We start from the raw sequence: 22,825 nt of genomic DNA, 5'->3' as shown, positions 1-22,825 counted from the left end.
TAATTTGAAACCAAACCTTTTAAAAATTATTTTTGTCTATTAACAGCCTTTATTTAAAGCTAATGTGGTTTAGTCTTTTTTCAAAAGATATATTTTTCAGTATGGAAGCATTCCATTTTAAATGAGTTAAAAGTTACTGAGGTATTAATAGGACATGGTTATTTTATTTTATTTCAGTTTGCACTGAAAAAACATTTCAAATATTAAGCACAGATAGCAGACATGAGAGGTAATACAGCATGACTAGACTTTTAACTGTCTCTTTCTCACACTCTTTTTTATTTCTTTTCTCCTACTGATCTTGCTTCATTTTTAAAAAAATAGTGATATAGCAAATTAAATAAACATTCTCTAATATTTCATTACTTTGTTTTAGTCATTTTTTCTTGCCCATATTTAACATGGATCCCATTAGTCATCTTAAAATCTGGCTGCTCCCACAGGCATGTGATCTAAGAATTTAGGGTAACTCTATTAGTGAAATGACTTTTTATTTTGGAAATATGGCATTATTACATTTTTATGTATGTATATATGTATATGTATGTATTAGTAAACTCCTTAAAACCCACCTTTGCCGCCAGGCATGGGGGAATTGAGATATCTCCCCCGGGCCTATACAATTTATGTATGGTATGTCAGTGAGTCCCGGTCCAGACAGGGTGCACCAGGCAAACCTGGGCAAATGTCCCCCTCGCCAAAGCTGAAAGATGGTTCTCTAATGTGAACTATGGATCAAGGAGGACACCCAAGTTGCGGACCCTCTCTTAGGGGGTCAATAATCCCCCCCAGGGTTATGGATGGAGAGATGGAATTGTCCTTGGGAATCAGAACCCACAGCCACTCCATCTTATCCAGGTTGAGTTTGAGTCTGTTGACACCCATCCAAAAACCCAACAGCCTCCAGGCACTGGCACATCACTTCCACTGCTTCGTTGACTGGACATGGGGTGGAGATGTACAACTGGGTATCATCTGCATACTGATGATACCTCGCTCCATGCATCTGAATAATCTCACCCAGTGGTTTCATGTAGATATTGAATAGCAGGGGAGAGAGGACAGACCCCTGAGGCACCCCACAAGGAAGTGACCATGAGATCGACCTCTGACCCCCCACTAACACTGACTGTGGCCGACCGGAGAGGTAGGAGGAGAAACACTGAAGAACAGTGCCTCCCACTCCCAACCCCTCCAGCCAACGCAGAAGGATACCATGATCGATGGTATTGAAAGCCACTGAGAAGTCAAGAAGCACCAGGACAGAGGATAAACCCCTGTCCCGGGCCTGCCAGAGATCATCCATCAACGCGACCAAAGCAGTTTCTGTGCTGTAGCCAGGCCTGAATGCTGACTGTTGAGGGCCTAGATAATCAGCTTCTTCCAAGGATCGTTGGAGTTGGAGCGCCACCAACTTCTCAACAACCTTCCCCATAAAGGGAAGGTTGGAGACTGGCCGACAGTGGGTTAAGAATGGCTGGGTCCAGGGAAGGCATCTTGAGGAGGGGGTGCCTCCTTATAGGGATCTGGAAAGGACCCCCTGCCCAAAGAAGCATTGACAATCTCCTGGACCCAGCTCCATGTCACTTCCCTGCTGTCTGAGCTATAAGAGCAACCAGGAGGGACACGGATCCAATAAGCAGGTGGCGGAACTCACAGCTCCAATGGCCTTGTCCACTTCATCAGGTGTCACCAGATCAAACTCTTCCCAGACAGTGGACAAGTACGGGCCCCAGTCACCTCTACCTACTCGTTGTCAGTCAACTCTGTTATCCAATTGGAGTCGAGGTCCGCCCGGATCCGAGCGATTTTATCAACGAAAAACGTAGAAGTGATGTCCCAGTGCCTGGAGGCTGTTGTGGTCTGGATGGGTGTCAAAAGACTCAAACTCAACCTGGATAAGATGGAGTGGCTGTGGGTTTTGCCTCCCCAGGACAATCCCATCTCTCCATCCATCACCCTGAGGGGTGAATTACTGACCCCATCAGACCGTGTCACCTCAAGGTTCGACTACTGAAACGTTCTCTACATGGGGCTACTTTTGAAGAGTGTTCAGAACTGCAGCTGTAAGAGCAATCATGGGCTTCCCTAGGTATGCCCATGTCACACCAACACTCAGCAGTCTGCATTGGTTGCCGATCAGTTTCTGGTCACAATTCAAAGTGTTGGTTATGACCTATAAAGCCCTTCATGGCATTGGACCAGAATATCTCCGAGACCGCCTTCTGCCGCACGAATCCCAGCGACCGGTTAGGTCCCACAGAGTTGGCCTTCTCCAGGTCCTGTCAACTAAACAATGCAGTCTGGTGGGACCCAGAGGAAGAGCCTTCTCTGTGGCGGCCCTGACCCTCTGGAACTAGTTCCCCCCAGAGATTAGGACTGCTCCCATCCTCCTTGCCTTTCACAAACTCCTTAAAACCCACCTCTGCCATCAGGCATGGGGGAATTGAGACATCTCCCCCAGGCTTATATAGTTTTATGTATGGTATGCTTGTGTTGTATGTTTTTAAATAATGTTTTTTTTAAGATATATTTTTAAATATTAGATTTGTCATTGTACACTGTTTTACTATTGTTGTGAACCGCCCCGAGTCTGCGGAGTGGGGTGGCATACAAATCTAAATTAATTAATTAAATCAATCAATCAATAAATAAATAAATAAATTTTCACCAACAGCTAAACTTATCCTGGCCATTAAGTAAACAAAGTTCTCCTTGGCTCCATTGTGTAAGGATCCAGACCTGCTACCTAGGTGGAAAGTCCCTTAAGTCCCTTAGCCTTCCTCCCTTTATTTATTTATTTATTTATTTATCTATCTATCTATCTATCTATCTATCTATCTATCTATCTATCTATTTATTTATTTAGTATGCCGCCACTCTCCGTAGATTCAGGGTGGCTCACAACACAATAAAACAGTTCATAAAAATCTAATAATTTACTATTTAAAATATTTTTTAAAACCCCATTATTAAGCAGACATACGTACAAACATACCATACATAAATTGTATAGGCCCAGGGGAGATATCTCAGTTCCCCCATGCCTGACGACAAAGGTGGGTTTTGAGAAGTTTACGAAATGCAAGGAGGATGGGGGCAGTTCTAATCTGTAGGGGGAGCTGGTTCCAGAGAGTCGAGGCCACCACAGAGAAGGCTCTTCCCCTGGGGCCCGCCAAATGACATTGTTTAGTTGATGGGACCCAGAGAAGGCCCACTCTGTGGGACCTAATCAGTCGCTGGGATTTGTGCAGCAGAAGGCGGTCTCAGAGATATTTTACTTGCCTTAAGCTATCTTTCTGTTCTGGTTGCTGGCGGGAGAAGTCCCAATGAGCTCCAAAGTCGGGCTGGAATCATGGCAGATACAGGGCCGGCGGACAGGGTCTAGCCAGTTGGGCCGAGATGCTGTGACTGAAGGGGCTTCTCCTAATCCCTGTCTGGGGAGATTGTCACCTATGGTGCCACCCAGTTCGCTGATGTGGTTCATTCAGCAACATCTGCTTGGCATGGGCTGGGAATGTCCGGTCGTGCCCTTAAAGACCAGATGGTCTTGTTGTGGTCCCCAACATGTGGGTTTTGCCAAGGTGGCAATGACTTGGGATCATTTTCTGGGAGCTTGACAGTGGTTGTCAAGCCCGTGAGGACCTTTTGGTCCAAACTCTGGGGCCCAAGTATATGTTGATTGGGCTGTACTCCTCTGAGTAGCATAGGCTACCTGTTATCCACTAGAACTGTAATTGGTGAACCTGGAGGGGATTTGGACAGCATCATAAGCACACTGAGCATAGGATTCTGCCCGTGACTCTACAGAGCCGACGGTCCTTGTTTTCAGAAGACGAGATCTAGCAGGGTATTAATGCACCACCCCAGATCAGGTTGACAGGCCATGACTCTACTGAGCCAATGGCATTCTCCTTTAGGGAATGGAATACCACTCTTTCGTTGGGACCTGCAGAGGTTCCTGCATGAGCTGGTGCAGGTTGAGGGGGGAGTTGGGGGGCCAAGATTGAGATCTGACACCCCCCTCCGTGGCACGTTAGGGATGGAAATGGGCAGTAGGAGCAACTGCGCATTCTCCTTTTGGGCATTTTTTCTATTATTATTATTATTATTATTATTATTATTATTATTATTATTATTATTAAATTAAATTTGTATGCTGCCCCTCTCTGTAGACTCGGGATGGGCCACCTCTCCCCACGAACTATAGGTTTGTACAACTTCGGGGATAGGAGGGGGATGTCCATGGGACTCACCTTATCCAATTTCCCAAGGGGATTGGAGAATGAGCTCCTCCCAGCTCTTGTCTCCGCGTTGTTATTCCGCTTCCAACACAATTGCTGCTGCTGCTGCTGCTGCTGCTGCTGCTATTACTACTACTACTACTACTACTACTACTACTACTACTACTACTACTGTATGAGTTTGACCTGGCTTTAGAATCAAGCCCAGTGTCATTTCTATTTTCTATGCCTCACTTTTCATTTCAAAAATATGTCTTTCAATATTTGATTATTTTTATCGCTTTTTGGACTTGTTATTCCATTCATGTGTTGAATGGCTAATTCTGTGTTCAGAATTGGGAAACATAACATTAATTCCACAGGGAAATGGAAATTTAAGGGTTGCACTTTTCCTCCTCCTTCCTTTATAACTATCAAAAATATTATTAACTTTGTTGTTCTCAAAACCCTTATGAACAAAGTATGTTTACTTGGAAAAATGAGCAATCATTGCTAATGACAGTTTAAATTCTTCATATGTTTTGAAAAAAACTTGTTCTTAGACTTCATGAGAAGGTAAGATCATTATAGGCATGACAGATAAGAATGCTATTTTATTTAAAGTTTAGAACAAATGGAAGTTTTATGAGAAACAAAGTATTTATTTTAATCTTAACTATACAGTACTTGGATAATCATAAGCATTACATGGAATAGTAGAAACCTTGTCAGTGGGTCATGATGATATTGATTCTTCTCCTATTATTATTATCATATGTATCTAGTAATGCCCAACCAGTGATATGCAGAATTCAAGACCCCATCCCAATTTTTCACAAATATGTTCAAGCAGGTGATTTCATCGTTGGTGGTATTACATCTTTTGTCTTCATAAGCAGAAATGTAGAAAACTTTGAGGAAGTCCCAAAGCATTTTGATGTTGGTGGATCACAGTAAGATATCATTGTATTATTTACTGGTAGCATTGCATCAATCTAGACAAAAATATTTTATAAATTTATCCTATGAGTCACAATTTTATCAAATATTGCACCTATAAATTTTAAAATATAAATATAAAACTGAAGTAATATTTTTCAATAAATATGTTTTATTGTGTTTTCTAAAGAAAATCAATAGTGTTCCTTAAAGCAAAGCAAATAATAAAAGTAACTATTTAGACCTTCCTTATTCTGAGATTCAATACAAATTGGGAATTACAATTTCAGCTTCTAAAACTGCTTCTCCAAGGAAAAGAAAGTCTTATTTAACCATATGAACAGTACTATAAAGTAAAAAATGCAGTATACTTTATCTCCAATAGACAGAGATGTCTCTGTGTTGATACAGAATGCTGAAACCTTTTGGAGTAGGGAAAAAAAGAAATACATGTTCTCGGGATGATTTAATAGTAAAAGTCTTATTCTATTTTTGTAACTTTCTTTTAAAAGATTGGTTTTACTAATATATAAAGTTCTTATAGCAAAAACAATGAAGGCATTAATGCTAAGTTTTGCTATTGTTCTTCAAATAGAAAAACCTTTAATATTGCTTAAAATTAAACCGACTGGCATATTTTGGGATTTATATAATAAAAATTGTTTAATAAGCCCTTTAGAAAAATTCTACCAATGATTCCATTGAAAACTAAATATTTACTAATTAATCAATTAACAAATCTTATGGAGCTCAATTTCATTGCCATTTTTAGATACAGAATTTCATTTGATGTAGAATCTAATTGCCATTGCAGAGTCCTGATCAAGTATTATCAGCATATTTTGAGTTTGATATTTGCTGTGAAGAAGATCAATGAAGACCTCCAACTCTTATCTAACATCACATTGGGCTTCAGAATATATGATGCTTATGGTGGAGAGTACACATATCATGCCACAATGGAAGTTCTTTGCAATCAAAACCTATTCATTCCCAACTATAAATGTAGCATTCTGAACAAACTTGTATCAGTTGTTGGGACTTTTGATCCTGCAATTTCTTTTGACATGGCAGATATTTTAAGCATTTATAAGGTCCCACAGGTAAGATTCGTTAATAGCAAGTTGTTCATACATTGCTTTATATTTTCAGATGGATTGATTGCAAGACATTCAGATATATTTAATTTAATAGACATTTAACCATGAAGTATATTTAAAAACATAGGTTAGATATATTTTTCATCAATTTTCATCATTTTTCTCCTGTCTGCAGACAAGGACATATGCTCTCTGGTTCTACCTTGTAATATGAATACTTTTCGTAGACAGAATTATTCCTGTTCATGAAGAAGTGGCAGGAATGTGTAAATTAAGTAGAAAGAGAAGGAAAAATCAGAGTCATACAACGCTGCACTTGGTACAACAGTTATGTACTATCTTGTTTCTCAAATATTTCATGCACCTAAATAGCATGAGAGCATATTCTGGGACATTTTAGAATTCTTTATTTACAGAAGATACATATTGCTTTTATTAATAATTTTCCTGGTTTTTTTTTTTTTTAGTTCCTATATGGCCCTCCTCCAAGCATGCATGGTAAAACTGAGATCCCCTTCTACTACCACATGGTTCCAGATGAAGAATTCCATTTCAGGGGGATTCTTCAGCTACTTCTGCACTTTAAATGGACCTGGATTGGGATACTTGTGAAAGGATATGGTGGAGCAAAATTTGAACAACTAATTTTTTCATGGTTGTCTCTACATGGTATATGCATTGCTTTCTTAGAGCAACTCCAAACAATTCATATCAATAATGTGGATGATGGACTGAAATGGCTTGTGGAGACATTTTATGTTTTTACTAACAGCAAAGCTAATGTTGTAATAATTAATGATAAGTATGTTTTACATTTGAGGTGGCTGTTATATCTACCTGAAATGGAAATGGTTTCTATAAAGCCAAAAGGCAAGGTATGGATCATTGCTTCTCAAATGACTCTTGCATCATATTTTTATCAGAAGAGCTGGGACATCCAAGTTCTCCATGGTGCACTGTCCTTTGCAGCTTTTTCAAATGAAGTTGAAGGATTCCAGCATTTTCTCCAGGCAAGAAATCATTTCTTATTCTCTCGTCAAGATGGATTCATAAAAGATATGTGGGAGCAAGCATTTGGCTGTGAATTTGCAGACCAATCTGCAAATGTGGAAACTGAGGGTATCTGCACTGGGAAAGAAAAACTGGAAACCCTTCCTGGGGCTTTTTTTGAAATGCGGATGACCAGTCCCAGTTACAGTATATATAATGCAGTGTATGCTGTGGCACATGCTTTACATAACTTACAAGTGCATCAACAACAATATATAAGAAGGTTGAGTGGCAAGAAACCTAATTTTCAGGATGTACAGCCATGGCAGGTAATTTTATAAGTAATCAAATAAGCTGGGGATGAGACATCAATTCCATGCTTTACATGCCATACAAATGACTCAGCAATCACCTAACAAAAATTTGAGTGGCAAGAAACTTAATCTTCAGCCATGGCAGGTAATTTTCTCAGTACTCAAATATGTTAGAAATAAGATGTGAATTGCAAATCAGAAGATCAGTAAGGTGCAGATAAAAAAATTGAGGAAATTCTTGTGTGTTTTTTCTTTATCCCTCCAAATCTTCCAGTTATGCTAGCCATTGTCACTTCAACTCTGGTCAAAACTTCCAACAAAGACATGTAATCATCATAACTCTCAACCCACAATGAAAGAATAATGCACATTTGTTGTAGTTCAGAAAATATAAACTCTTTTTCTTGTAGCTCTTGCAAAGTCTTTTTCATCAAGAGCTAACATATCACCACCTTTCTTCAAACGGGTTCTGAAAGTTTTCATGTGAGATGGATGTGCGCTCCCAAGCTATCACAAACATAAATCTGTTTCAAAATGTCCCAACAGCTAGCAGCCAGGTTCTCACTACAGATATGAACCAGCTGTTTGTCAATCCATTCAAGCTAAAAGCTTTTTCATTGTCCCATTTAAAGTCATCTATTTTCTTTGCATCTTCATCATTGGCAGGATCCAAGGCTGTTATATCTGGTTAGTTAATTACCACATTTCAGAGTCCTTCACAGAGTAAGAGCATACTGCATTTTGTAGACTAGGAACCATAATTCGTTCCATTCAACTGGGTTGTGGTGAATAAGCAATATCTCACTGTGAATATCACACTGGAAATATCCACACTAAAAAACCTCACACTAGAAACCTAACTCTAGGAACAACAACACTATGAACCTCACACTGGGCCCATAACAAATGTGAAGTGTCAAGGATTGTGCAGAGCAGGGGTGGGCTGCTGCCCAGGGGGGGGATGCAGTGGGGTAGCAAAAATGGAGCTCCATCCCAGAGCACCCAATTTGCATGAAAGATGTTAAAAGAAAATGCATGGCATCCTGCATAAGCCACACCCACAGTGTGGTAGGAAAAAAAATTGGTACCCCTTCACTGGTGCAGAATGACCCTTCTGTTACCAAGGATGAATAGAGGAAACATGGAGGTAGCAGATATCCAGCTGATAGCACAGAGATACAAGTAGTAATTCAGATAACCAGATTCATTAAGTATACAGTATAAACATTATTTACTTTGGCAAATAGCATAGTCAAGAACAATCCTAGTCATACACAATTACATCAGTCAATACTCTCAATACATCTACAATATTATAAACCTCTCTAAATACATGTACAATACTATAAGCCTTACTTACAAACAGTGAAGGGCTACCAGAATTTTTACAACCACACTTGAACACACAGTTCTACAGCATAGTTACACAGGCAAACCAGAAATAACAGGGAGTAATCAGAGAGAGATGGGGAGAGGAAGAGAGAGAGAGAGAGAAACCCTTCTAGCTCCCTCTTATAGATAACCGCAACACTAATTCTTTAAGCTATAGTGTTATAATTTATTTTTTAATAATTTATTCGACTTCTATGCTGCCCAATTCCGAAGGACTCAGGGCTTACAATAATAATATAAGTAGAAATACAAATAGATACAGAACAATAAAAAGAAGTTGAATATAATCTAAAACTATAAAACGCCATATTAAAAAAACCAATTAATTATAAAGCAGTCATAATCCCATAGATACATACCATTCATACAGTGTGGCCTTGTCAGTTGTTAGTTCATGGGACCCAGGCCTGCTGGCAAAGCCATGTCTTTGTGGCCTTATGGATGGCCAGTAGAGTTGGAGCAGTACGGACATCTGGGGGTAGTTGGGTCCATAGAGCCGGGGTGGCCACAGAAAGGCCCTTCCCCGCGGTCCTGCCAACCTGCATTGCTTCGTCATTTAAACATACATTGATAGTTTATTTATATATTGCCAAACCTAACCATTTATGTACATAGTAATAACACTGACCCTCCCTGTGATGGCAAAGTTAGCAAATAAAGTCTCATTAGTAGTTTATAGTGTCCTTATTACCATCTCAGAGTTAATTGATCCAGAGCACCAGAAGGCCGGACAAGGAACAATGGCTGGAAGCTGACCAAGGAGAGTTTCAACCTAGAAGAACTTCCTGATGGTCAGAGCGATCAACCAGTGGAACAATCTGCCTGAGGAGGTTGTGAACTCCCCAACTCTGGACACTTTCAAGAGGAGATTGGACTGCCATTTGGCTGGAGTGCTTTAGGATTCCTGCTCAGGCAGGGGGTTGGACTTGATGACCTGCATGGTCCCTTTCAACTCTAACAATAAATAGATAGATAGATAGATAGATAGATAGATATAGATAGATAGATAGATAGATAGATAGATAGACAGACAGACAGACAGACAGACAGACAGACAGACAGACAGACAGACAGACAAAAGAGATTTCTTAGAGATTACTATATAGGAAAAGCTCCAATACTTCCTTTTGATTTTCCTATAGAGACCAAGTACCCAGTGCTGCTCATAATAAATTGCAAATTAGAATAAATGGCTGCTACATACCTGCCCACTCCATTCTACTCCACTGTCTTCCTTTGGTTGCTAATAATAGCCTGATATTTCACTTTCCTCCCCATTGAATGAGACATAATTAGACATCCCAATCATGGGTAGCTACCACCTCTGCAAAAATTAATCAGGCTCAATTGTTTTGAAAGGCAACTGCTTGACATCCAAATGATCTGCCTAAAGTTATCCCTGAGTTTACGGAGAAGGGTGGCATAGAAATCTAACCAACCAACCAAACAGACAAACAAGCTGGATTTATATCCCATCCCTTTCCAAGGACAAATCCCTCTAACCTGGAAATTTGGTTTGTATTTGCTAGAGATCTCTGCTTTACTGACCTCCTCATTCACCATGACAACACATTGATCCAGGAAAGATGAACTGTGGATGAACTGCTACTTAATGAATTCCAGGGGCATGTTCTAGGGACATGTTCTCTTATGCCAAGACCCTGGAATTTATGTTTAAATCACTTTCCAATCCAGCTCTAGTTAAAATGCTCCATTCAAAATAAATATACCAAGATACATTACCAATCAGTTTACTATGACATCTGCCGTGTCTCTTGGAGAAATATGACTTCCTTACTCAAGAGCTCTACTAGTATGTAACTGTAACAACAATGCATCCTTGAGGCAATAATATTTATGTTATTTATTTATTTATTATTTGGACTTGTATGCCGCCCCTCTCCGAAGACTCGGGGCGGCTCACAACAAGTAAAACAATCATGATAATCCAATTAATTAAAATATTTAAAGATTTAAGAACAACCCCATATACTAACAGACACACACACAAGCATACCATGTATAAATTAAACGTGCCCAGGGGAGATGTAATAGTACTACTACAAGCTTTGATTTGACAAGTTATTTCTGTAAACTGTTTGAGCTGTCATATACTTCTATATCTTAACTATGATAACTCTTTCTGCTTTTTTATTTTTCACAAATATATTAAATTATTTCTCAACTCAGCTTCACTTCTTTCTGAAAAGAATTGCATTTAATAACAGCATTGGGAATGAAATTTCTTTCCACGAGAATGGAGAACTTGTTACAGGACTGGATATTGAGAATTGGGTCACATTTCCCAATCAATCAATTCATCGAGTGAAAGTTGGGAAGCTGGATCCATGGGCTGCTGAAGACCAAATGTTCACCATTCATGAGGAAGTCATCACTTGGCCCAGCACTTTCAATCAAGTGGGTTTTGAATATAGGTAGTTTTCTTTGAAAGACTAGATGATATGTGTAGTCCTCATTTCACTTGAAATTGATCTCGCTAGAATTGGGAAGAATTATAAGCAATATAAAAATTACAAATTTCTTAAAATCTGTAGAATCTAATCCACTACACAAATTATTATTGAATTTCCATGCATATGTTGCAGTAAAATTTAAAATTCATTAGAGATATAAAGTATTTATTCATACATTATTTTAATACATAATTATTCATACATTATTCCAAATTTTTAATTTATTTTTTGCTCAATGTTCTTTCTAAGCCTAATTTATCTCTGTCAAATTCCATCAGAGTCATTTTAGCTGACAGATATTTATTACAAATGGTAATAATGTTCAATATTTATTATTTAGAAACAGAGAATGAGATGACAATTGATTGTGCATCTGACAATTACATAAGCTTACTGTGGTGCCCTAGAAATATGTATTGATTCCATTGGTGGCCATGGAGTCCATACTGAAACCCACTGCTTTAATGGGAAGGATAACAAGTTTAGGCTTTTGCACATGTGCAGGAGCTGAATCTCACACGAAAACACACACGATTTCTTGGTTTTTGCTTCTGTGCAGTTTTGCTCCATCAGCTCGCCCCTCCATCACACTGTGAGCCCCTGCCACTGCCACTAGAGAACTGTCAGCTCTGTTGAGAGAAGCATCACCATCAGCTCGCCCCTCCATCATGCTGCAAGCCTCCGCTGCTGCTACTAGCAGCCGGTTAGCTCTGTTGTGAGTGGCAGCTCCATCGGCTCGCCCCTCAACGGCGCCGCAAACCCCTGCAAGCCCCCGCCATGCTGCCCATACCACGCCACCCTCATTGTGCTGTCCCTGCCGTCCTGTCCCCCTACCCCCTGGTGCTACTGCGAGCGGCAGCTCTGTCTGTTCGCCCCTCCACTGCACCACAGGCCTTACCTTGCTCTCAATCTCCTGCTGGTCGATGGGCCATGGCATGGGTAGCAGGCATGGCAGCCAATGTTCCCTCTATTTTTTTTTCAGTGTGGGTGGAAAAGTATAACGTATGAGCAACACATTTTCATGACTGGGCATGGATCGATTAGAAACTCGGTCGTTAAGCGAATCTGGCTTCTCTGCCCCCTCCCCCATTGTCTTTACTTGTGAAACAGTCACAAAAGGGGGTCATGTGACCTCAAGACACAGCAAAGGTCATAAATATGAAATGGTGGCCAGGCTTTGATCACATGATCGTGGGGCTGCTGTGAAGGTCATGTGTGAAAAAGGGGCATGAGTCACTTTTTTCAAGGCCATTGCAACTTTGCACGGTCAGTAAATGAACTGTTGTGAGTTGAGGACAACCTGCCTTTCCCCCTAGATGTTTTCTGTGGAGCTTCAAAATGGACTCCTGATCTGCTTCTAAAAGAGTGCACTGGTCAGACAGATAATCCTCAACTTCTGTTCTGACATCAATGGAGGCCAACGTTTCTATGTCCTGAGTAAGACAGTTATTAAGTGAATTCTGCCTCACTTTACCATCTTTCTTGCCACAGTTGTTAAGTGAATCCCTGCAGTTGCTTGTCAGAAGATCCCAAAAGATGTTCACATAACGCTGAGACATTGTCACCATCATAACTAACTTGTCAAGTGTACAAAGTTTGATCCCTTTATTTTAACCCCTTTATTTTTCTAACAAAGTCCTTCCTTCCAAGAAGGAAGAATAGAAAGAATAAAATGGAAAAGGGTATTAAAAGTGGATACAAAAAAGAAAAAAGAAAAGGGGTTGGTTCAAAGTTTTGCTCAGATTAAAGAAATTGGAGTTTGAGAAGGGTTGATTAAGCTTGGGGTATTGTTTTCTTTGCTCTTTTTAAAACTTTAATTATTTTTCTATTTAGATATATGAATTTAGGAATTGCTGATCTGTTTTAATAAAGTTAGAAGTATTAATTATAATAAGATATGTAGTAGGTGATGCTGATTTGGATTAACACATAAATGGAATTGAATTTAGAATTGTTGGGGAGATTAATGATGTTAATGACTTTTAATTGATTGAAAAGAGAGAATATTTAGATTTTTCTTCCCTTTTTTCTTTTTCTCAAATTGACTCAAATTTAAGACTAATAATTAAGTAAGAAATGTAGATATGTATTAATTGGCTAAATGTTAGATGGGTTGAAATAATTTTTAAATGTAGGATTAGGTAAATGTGCTATTATCCTTCCCTCCTTCCTTTCTCTCCACTTCTCTTTCCCTCCCTCTCTTTCCCTTTTCTTCCTTTCTCTCTCTCTTTTCCCTCTTTTCCCTCTATTTCTCATTCTTTCCCTCCAGGTCTCTCTCATTTCTGTGTCTCTCCCCCCCTTTTCTCTCTCATTAGTTTCTCCTCCCTTTTTGCTCTCATTTCATTCACCTTAATTTCTGTTTCTCTCTCTCTTTCCTCCCCCTTTTTCTTTATCTCGTCATAATCCAGAAGCTGCAGGACCCAGAGGGAGGCGCGGGAAAAGGCAGGCTCTCTTCGGGGGGGGGGGTGCAGTTGTAGTAGCAGGCAAAGAGCCATTTCCTCCTCTGTGGGGGAGGCTGAGCATGAGCTATAAAAAGTAAGGTGGAAGTAGGGCAAGGCAAGAGCTCCGGTTTGGGCAGCGCCATCACCCGAGCAATGGGAGTGACTGCCCCTTTTCCTGCACAGGATACACACACTCCTGCAGCGCTGCCCAAGCCGGAGCTCTTGCCTTGCCCTCCCTCTGCCTTTCTCTTTAAAGCTCATGGCAGAACACTCAGCTTCCTCCCCCCACTGGCACATGGTGGGGTGCAAAAGTTTGCCCTGAGGCAGAAAGCCCACGGGGGTTTCTCCCTGACCAACTGCTTGGGAGGGGCAGATCAGCTGTTGGGTGGGGAAAAACTGCACTGGCTCTAATGCGTGGGGTAAAAACCCCGTGCAGCATTTGGTTTTTGCCTGTGCGGCTGTGCGCCTGTGCACGCTAGAGAAAACATTGATGGCAGCCCTGAGCTGAAGCCGTGCAGCCTTCTGTGTGTTATCTTGAGTGCGCTGAGCAGGAGAGCAGAAAGCAGGACATACTGCCAGAGATTCGGCTGCTGCGCATGTGTAGCAGCTGAAATCTCATGCGTACATCCTTGTGGCAGCGAGATTTGGGCAAAATTTGCTGATTTCTGTGCTTCTGTGTATGCCCAGAAACAAAAAACCTGGTAATTTTTACTGGAATCATGTCAGTTGTGCCTACACAGTGTGTGCATGCCCAGCGACGATGGAGCAAGTGTACGTGCCCCATGTCCGCCAACGGAATGGCGTTCCTGCCATTCCAGATAGTAGTCCATCCCTGATATATTAGTACATTGTACTTGATTAAATTTATACATAATGGCAAATTATTCTGCAACTTTTAAAAAACGTATTATATTTTACTTCTGAACGTATGCGTACGTCATTGAGTGCAAAGGTATGTATTGAAGTACTATATTACGCTTAAAAGAGCTGATTTAATATAATCCAATCCCTAAAGTAAATTCATAATTAATAATCAATCCCAACTTAGTTGCAGCTAATCAGATCTGTTGGCTGCAAAGTTCTTCACATATTTTATTGTTCTGGTACTTTATCTAGCATTATTAGAATAATTGTTGTATTTCTTATTGAAATTTCACTCTATTTATCAAGAAGGTAGGAGGTGGGTGGTAGACTGGAATTACATGAGGCAAAGCGTTTGCTGAACAATTATAAAAATATTATAACTAATATTTTTCCATTATTATTTTTTTGAATTTGAAATAATAGGTTCTGTAAACAGAAGGAAAAAGTATTCTTTTCCCTTTTTTCACTCAGTCTCTCTTGAAAAGCTTATCTCAGCAATAGCTCCTGATGAAGGAGCAGCACAGTATGAAAGAGTGGCTTCACAGGAGAATGAAGCAGAAGCATTTGTTTGGGTTACATTGTGTGTTGAGAGATGGGATTGAAAATAATTTTGACTATAAAATTCTGGTCTGGGAATGTTTATTATTTAGGTGGCTTAAAATACACTTAAAAGTGCATATCATGCAGTAGAAATAAGGTAGTATAGAAATAAGTATGGGCCACACTGTGCACCAATAGTAAAATGGGAGATGCGCGCGCAGGTTCAGCTTGCTGGCATATGTGTGTGTAGGCATCCCAGTGAGATTTTGCCTCTGCGCATACGCAGGAAGAAAAATCTTGCAAGGAGATGCATCTGTGAGATTTTGACAATTTTTTGCTTCTAACTATGCAGTAAGTATCAACCCCATGTCCATAACTTGTGGCACCACCTTTGGAAGCAATAACTTGAAGTAATTGTTTTCTGTATAATTTTATCTGTCTTTCTCATTATTGAGGAAGAATTTTGTCTCAATTTTTCTTTACAACATTGCTTCTGTTCAATGAGATTTTGGGGCATTTCTTTATGCACAGCTCTCTTGAGGTCCCACCACACCATTTCAATCCAATCAAAGTCTAGACTTTGACTGAGCATTGCAACATCTTGATTCTTTTCTTTTTCACCCATTCTATTATAGATTTGTTAGTGTGCTTGGGATCAGTGTCCTTTTTCATGGCCCAATATTGGTCAAACTTCATCAGTTAGACAGATGGCCACAGTTTTTACCCTAGAATACTTTGATATACAGAAGTTTGTGATTGATTCAATGACTTACAAGATGCCTAGGACTAATGGCTGTGTCATAGTTGTCTCACTACACAGCCTGCTCACAACGAGACAACAGTAATGGGAAGGGAAAGGATTGGAATGTGCAGGTGGTTTGGGAGGGAAACTCTAAAATGCAGGTGAGACAGTTCCACCCAAAGGTCATCAACTCTGAAAATGTCCAAGGTAGACAGATCATTCTCAAAGCACCCCAGGTATAACTGATTGGTGGACAAATGTGTTCCAGGTAGGGAAAGAGAAAGTTTTTTTATGCTTTTTATCAGTAATGGGCAGCCAAAATTTTTACTGCCACATTGTTGGTGTGGCTTATTTTGTTGGTGTGTCTTCATGGTCATGTGATTGGGTAGCAGTGGTTTGCTGGCCATGTGTTCAGGTGGGAGTTGCTTGAACGATCATCATTGTTCAAGGGAACTGTTAAGTCCTCGACTTACAATCTCACCAGTGTCGCTCTCTGGAGTGACAATTTGCTTCATGTTCCCTGCGCTCTCCTTCCCGGGTCTCCCCTTGCCTCAGGCTGGATAGCTAGGCGAATGGGTGCCGATCAGCTGTTGAGAAAAGAGGGGGTAGGAAATGCCCCCCCTGCAACTCCTGCCTGTGCTGGTCTCCTTGCCGCTTTCTGAGGAGGAGGCGGGGCGAGGGGGGGATAGTCAGCTGGAGCTGGACACACAGCTTCATTTCCACCGGTGGAACTGCATTCCACCCAGTCCTGCCTGCTTCCCACCCCTACTTTTTATTCATGAAATGTTATAACCTCTGTATCCATATGTCTTCTTAGTAAAGTATATTCTTGGAAATTTAAAAAAAAGTCTCAGGACTTTCTTTTGCTAGTTAACATATTGGGACAGTTGACAGATTGCAAAACAAACCCAAATAATCACCTCTCCACACCATGCTTCACTGTTAGCATAGTTCCCTCTAAGCTGAGCAGTGAGCAATAGCTCACTTAAAAATCATCATCAACTCAGAGTTTTCCAAACCTGCCCAGAAGCCGAGAGGGAAAGAGTGAGAGGGAAGGAGAGAGAGAGGAAGAGAGAGAAACAGATAGAAAAAAGAGAGGAAGGAAAAGAAAAAGAAAAAGAATGGGAGTAAGGAAGAGAGAAAGAAAATCAAAATCTAGTTTGGAACTAGCTCAACTATTTAAGTGGCATTTTGATATTGATAGAGTTGCCCTATTATGAGCTCACTGTTATAGACGCACAGTACAGTATTTTATTTTGAAATCCTCTGAGGCAAAACAGGGTGGGTTTTTTGTTTGTTTGTTTGTTTGTTTGCTTGCTTGCTTGCTTGCTTGCTTGCTTGCTTGCTTGCTTGCTTGCTTGCTTGCTTGCTTGCTTGCTTGCTTGCTTGCTTGTTGATGATGATCATGGTGGTGATGATAAAGAAAAAGAAACAAAGATGGAATTAGCCTTCATTATTTGCCAAATATTAAAATGCCACAAATTTTCTATTTTTTCCCCAAGTACTTGACAGAATGCTAACATTTCCCTTTTTATTTCACTTATTGGGCAGGGGATTCCTATTTCAATGTGTACTGAGAGCTGCCTGCCTGGATATTTCAAAAGAAAGCAGGAAGGAAAACCGTTTTGCTGTTATGATTGTCATCAATGTCCCAAAGAGACAATGTCCAGCCAGAAAGGTGAGAAGCTTCATGAATTACATTCTGTTATGACTGTACAGGAAGCTGAGTTTTAGTTGTTACAGTTGAATTTTCACATCTCTTAGATTATTGTACTCTTCCAAAAAGAAGAATCACTTTTCCAATTGGAAAACCTCAAATAAACAATAAAGAATTTAAAATTGACGTTTTTGTTTAACAAAAAAAAAATCAAGCAAATAATATAATTGGTAGTGATGGGCAAACCGAACTCGCACAATTCGGGTCCGCACCAAATTTTGCGGTGTTCGGTATGCCGAACCCGAAGTCAAAATTTTTTGAAACTTTGGGCAAAGTTCGGGGTCATGTTCAGCGTTCGGAGCTTTGACATCACTGGCAGGTTGCTAAGGACGCCAAGGTGATCACTTCCTGGATTCCATAGAATCCAGGAAGTGATCACCTTGGCGTCCTTAGCAACCTGCCAGTGACGTCAAAGCTCCACCCCCAAAATCTCTTTGTGGGAGGGATTCCCCAGCTCCTTCAAAGGGAGGTCTTCACATAAAAATAAACATTGTTATTTTTACAAAAAAGGACACCACAGTGGCGCTACAAGCAAAGGGCGGTCCTTTCATGTAAAAATAAACATGTTTATTTTTACATGAAAGGACAGCCCTTTTCTTGCAGCGCTGGCAGGATGGCATCCTTAGGATGTCAAAGATCCACCCCCGGAATCTCTTTGTGGGAGAGATTCTCCAGCTCCTTCAAAGGGAGGTCTTCACGTAAAAATAAAAATTGTTATTTTTACAAAAAAGGATGCCGAAGCGGTGCTGCAAGCAAAGGGCGGTCCTTTCATGTAAAAATAAACATGTTTATTTCCTCCCTACCTCTCTCCCTCCAGCCTCCTCCTCCACCTCCGTCCTCCTCCTCCTCTTTTTCGCCTCCTTCGTTCCCACCCTCAGTCTCTTCTCCTGCGGCTGGCCTTTCTATCTCACTCTGTCTGTTGCTCTCTCTCTTTCTCTGTCTGTCAGCGAAGCGGCTGTGAGAGCGCTTTCTTGGAGCGCTTCAGGAATGCCTGCCCAGCCTTTCCTGCAGCCTCTTCGCTGGCAGTACAGGACAAAAGTGCTCCCAGCAAAGGGGCTGTGGGGGGCCATTCCCGAAGCACTCCGAGAAAGTGCTCTTTCAGCCCCCTCGCTGGGCACGCAGATGATGATGAGGAGAAGCCACCACTGCCTCCACCGCTGCGGGAGGAGCCACACCCCAAGATGGCAGGCGGCAGAGGAGAAAACCGGAGAGAAGGGCGGATTGGGGATCCTTCCTTCCCCGATCTGCCCCTCTCTCCAGTTTTCTCCTCCTCTGCCTGCCGTCTTGGGGTGTGGCTCCTCCTGCAGCGGCGGCGGCTGTGGCTTCTCCTCCTCCTCATCTGCATCCCACTTTCGTCCCGGGCTGTCAGCAAAGAGGCTGCAGGAGTGGCTGGGCAGACATTTCTGAAGCGCTCCGAGAAAGCGCTCTCACAGCCGCTTCTCTGACAGACAGAGAAAGAAAGAGAGCAACAGACAGAGCGAGATAGAAGGGAAGAGAGAGAGAGAGAGAAAGTGAGAAAGAGACAGTGAGAGAAAGAGGGGAAGAGAGAGAGAACAAGAGAGATAGCAAGAGAGAGAGAGAGAAAAAGTGAGAGAGAGAGAGAAGAGAGGAAGGGAGAGAGAGAGAGAAAGCAAGAGGGAGAGAAAGAAAGAAAGAAAGAGAGAGAGAGAAGGGAGAGAGAGAGGAAGAAAGCAAGAGAGAGAGAGAGAAGAGAGGAAGGAAGAGAGAGAGAAATGATAGAAAAAAGGGGAGAAAAAAGAGAAATGTTTAGTTTTAATAGTAATAGATTTTGGTTTTGTTTTATTATTAATTTCTTTTAATAAAAAGAAGGGATTTTCCCATTTATTTATTTATTTATTTATTTATTTATTTATTTATTTATACTTCTATGCCACCCAGTCCAAAAGGGACTGCTGCTCAGACACTATACTTTTCCGCCCACACACAAAAAAAATAGAGGGAACATTGCTGGGGTCAACTTCTCATATCTATATCTATGCATTATTCTCTCATAACATCTCTGCCAATGAATATATGGAAAAGTGTTGATATGTGCATTCCCCAGAAAATTCAATGCAACTTTTAAATTAGAGAAATAGAGCTAAATGCACACAATTAAAAATACTAAATAGAAACCCTTAAAAATCCAACAATAAACAATAAAAAATCAGATTAACAATGTTAATGCCAATCTTACTATTTAGAAAAGCAAATCACATGTTTTTGCTGAATTTCTAAAATTAAGGGACAGTAGGATAGCACTATTTTGGGCTTGTTCTGGCCTCATCAGCTAGCCATACCCTAACTGGAATTTGATACCAGGATGATTCAACACAAAAAACATGTAACCCTTCTGTATGTATTCTGATACATACAGAATATAGTTTGTTGGCTGTGAATAAATTAACTGCCTTGAAATGGCCCTGGGCTGGGCTTAGAGGCAGAAAGGAAATGTGACACACCTTCAATATACCAGTGTGATCTGACAGAAAAAAACATATAGACCTTCCCTGGTACAAAGCTGAAGGTATCAGATCCTGTGGCCTAGAGGTTAATTCTCTGCCTTACAAGGCACAAGCTACAGAATCAAATCCCAGGGTAATCCGACAGAAACACACACACACACATATATATAGGTGATTTTTTTTGTCGAATCCCAGTAAAAAGGATGTGGCTACCTGATGAAGGCTAATAAGCTTGAAATAGATCTATAGTAGTCTCCCTTCCTTTTCATTATTAGCAAAAATATGTTACATTTATATATACATGTTTTTGCTGAATTTGAAAATTAAGGGAAACTGGGATAGATCTATTTCGGCCTTGTTCTGGCCTCATCAGCTAGCCATAGCCTCATTAGGACTTGAACTTGCAGCCTTTGCCTTGTAAAGCAGAGAATTAACATCTAGGCTACAGTATCCAATCCCTTGAGCTCTGTACCAGGGAAGAGTTACATGCTTTTTGTGTTGTATCATCTTTGTATATTGAAAGAGCATCACAGCTTCCTTTTTGCCTCTCGGCAAAATTTATATATATTTAATATATATATATTTAAATTTCAGACATGGATAATTGTATGAAATGCCCAGAAGGTCAATATCCAAATAAGGATCAAGATTCATGTCTTCCCAAAAGAGTATCATTCCTATCCTATGAGGAACCAACAGGAATAAGTCTAGTGATTCTGGCAATTTTCCTTTTTCTCTGCACGTCTGTGGTGCTGGCAACATTTTTGAAGTATCACCATACTCCCATTGTCAAAGCTAACAACCGGAATCTCACCTATGTTCTTCTCACCTCCCTCCTCCTCTGCTTTCTTTGCTCACTGCAGTTTGTTGTCGCACCATGCAATATAATATGTCTCTTCCGACAAATTAGCTTTGGCATCATCTTCTCAGTGGCTGTATCTTGTGTGCTGGCAAAAACTATCACTGTAGTTCTGGCTTTCATGGCCACTAAGCCAGGGTCCAGAATGAGGAACTGGGTGGGAAGAGGACTGGCCACCTCCATTGTTCTTTCTGGGTCTCTGATTCAAGTAGGCATTTGTACAGTGTGGCTGTTCACATATCCCCCTTTTCCTGACATTGACACTCATTCAGAAATAGAGGAAACCATATTGCAATGCAATGAAGGCTCATCTACCATGTTCTATTGTGTCTTGGGCTACATGGGCTTTCTGGCATCTGTCAGTTTCACAGTAGCATTTTTCTCCAGGAATCTCCCCAGCAGTTTCAACGAGGCCAAATGTCTCACATTTAGCATGCTGATCTTCTGTAGTGTATGGCTCTCCTTTGTTCCATCCTACCTGAGCACCAAAGGGAAATACATGGTGGCTGTGGAGGTTTTCTCCATTTTTGCCTCCAGTGCAGGTTTGCTTGTCTGTATATATTTCCCCAAATGTTACATAATTATTTGTAAACCACAACTAAACAATAGGGAGCAACTCATTAAGAGAAAAAGTTCATAAAATATAAACCAAATTTTCCTATAATCATTTCTCTATTTTACAAGTATTTGTTCAAAGCTGTGGTAAATTCACCACTGAATTTGAAGAGATAAAAATGTTTGGGTAAGTTTTCGATGTAGGAGTAAAAGCCAGTCAAATTATTAGTTAAATTATTAATAAGTTTAAATTGTCAGAGTATACCACTTTATGTTTCATTGTTTAAATATAATCATGTAGAAACAGCAATCCCTAAACAGCAGTCCCTAAATTAGCAGTCCCTAAACCTGGGTCATCCAGAAAGCTGAACGATCTGATTTCAGAACTTCACAATGCTCCAGTTTCATACCATCTCAAAGCTTATAGGAAAAGTCTCATCATTCAGCTTTCTGGAAGATCCAGGTATAGAAACTACTAATTCCTATGGAAGGATATCCCAAAGTATAAGGATGAAGTTAAGGACGCTGCTAAATCTAGAAGCAAATGTCAAAGACAATTTTAAAAGTTTTTCCAAGACATAAACAATAAAAAATAACCAAAGAAATAGTCGGTCCATTAAAAAGAGATGATGGCAAAGAAATAACAGACAAAAGAGACAAAGAGAACTACTCAACACATTCTTCACATCTGTCTTCACTCACAAAGAAACTATAAACCAACAAACCTGTTAATACAGCTGCAGGAAATAGAGTTGGAACTCAACTCCACATCAACAAAACACAGTAAGAGACCACCTGTTGGAACTCAATGAGTACAAATTGCCAGGAGAAGATGGACTATATCCAGCAGTGGGCTACCATTTTCACCACTACTGGAATGGGCCATGAGCACGGAAGGTGTGTGCTCCGGGCGCATGCATGCCCCCAACGCAGAAGCCAAATCACATGCGATGATGTGCGTGCATGATTTTCAGGGATGTTTTTGCTTCCGCGCATGCACAGAAGCAAAAAAAGCCCAGAAAATGGTAAATAACAGCCATTCACACACCCCCGCCATTTCCCCCACCTGCTGCACCCCTTGCCCTGCAGGGGCCATTGTATAGGGAGCATGCACAGAAGCAAAAAAACCAGTATTTTTTACTGGAATCGCTCTGGTTGCGAGTGCACGGTGTGTGCATGCCTGACAACAACCACAACTGGAGCGAGCCTA

The 22,825-nt window shown here is 40.6% G+C and overlaps 1 protein-coding gene across 1 annotated transcript; it reads left to right on the top strand.

Annotated features, from left to right (window-relative positions):
* Positions 1-4,964: 4,964 nt before the first annotated feature.
* Positions 4,965-21,700, top strand: LOC139155304 (vomeronasal type-2 receptor 26-like). The gene is made up of 6 exons (XM_070730424.1): positions 4,965-5,176; positions 5,935-6,265; positions 6,730-7,581; positions 11,149-11,376; positions 17,571-17,697; positions 20,796-21,700. The coding sequence occupies exons 1-6, from the start codon at positions 4,965-4,967 to the stop codon at positions 21,698-21,700; spliced, it is 2,655 nt and encodes an 884-aa protein (XP_070586525.1).
* Positions 21,701-22,825: the final 1,125 nt, after the last annotated feature.

Source organism: Erythrolamprus reginae, unplaced genomic scaffold, assembly GCF_031021105.1.
Source record: "Erythrolamprus reginae isolate rEryReg1 unplaced genomic scaffold, rEryReg1.hap1 H_1, whole genome shotgun sequence".
NCBI classification, from domain to species: Eukaryota; Metazoa; Chordata; class Lepidosauria; order Squamata; family Dipsadidae; genus Erythrolamprus; species Erythrolamprus reginae.
This window is presented reverse-complemented; position numbering and strand designations above follow the sequence as displayed.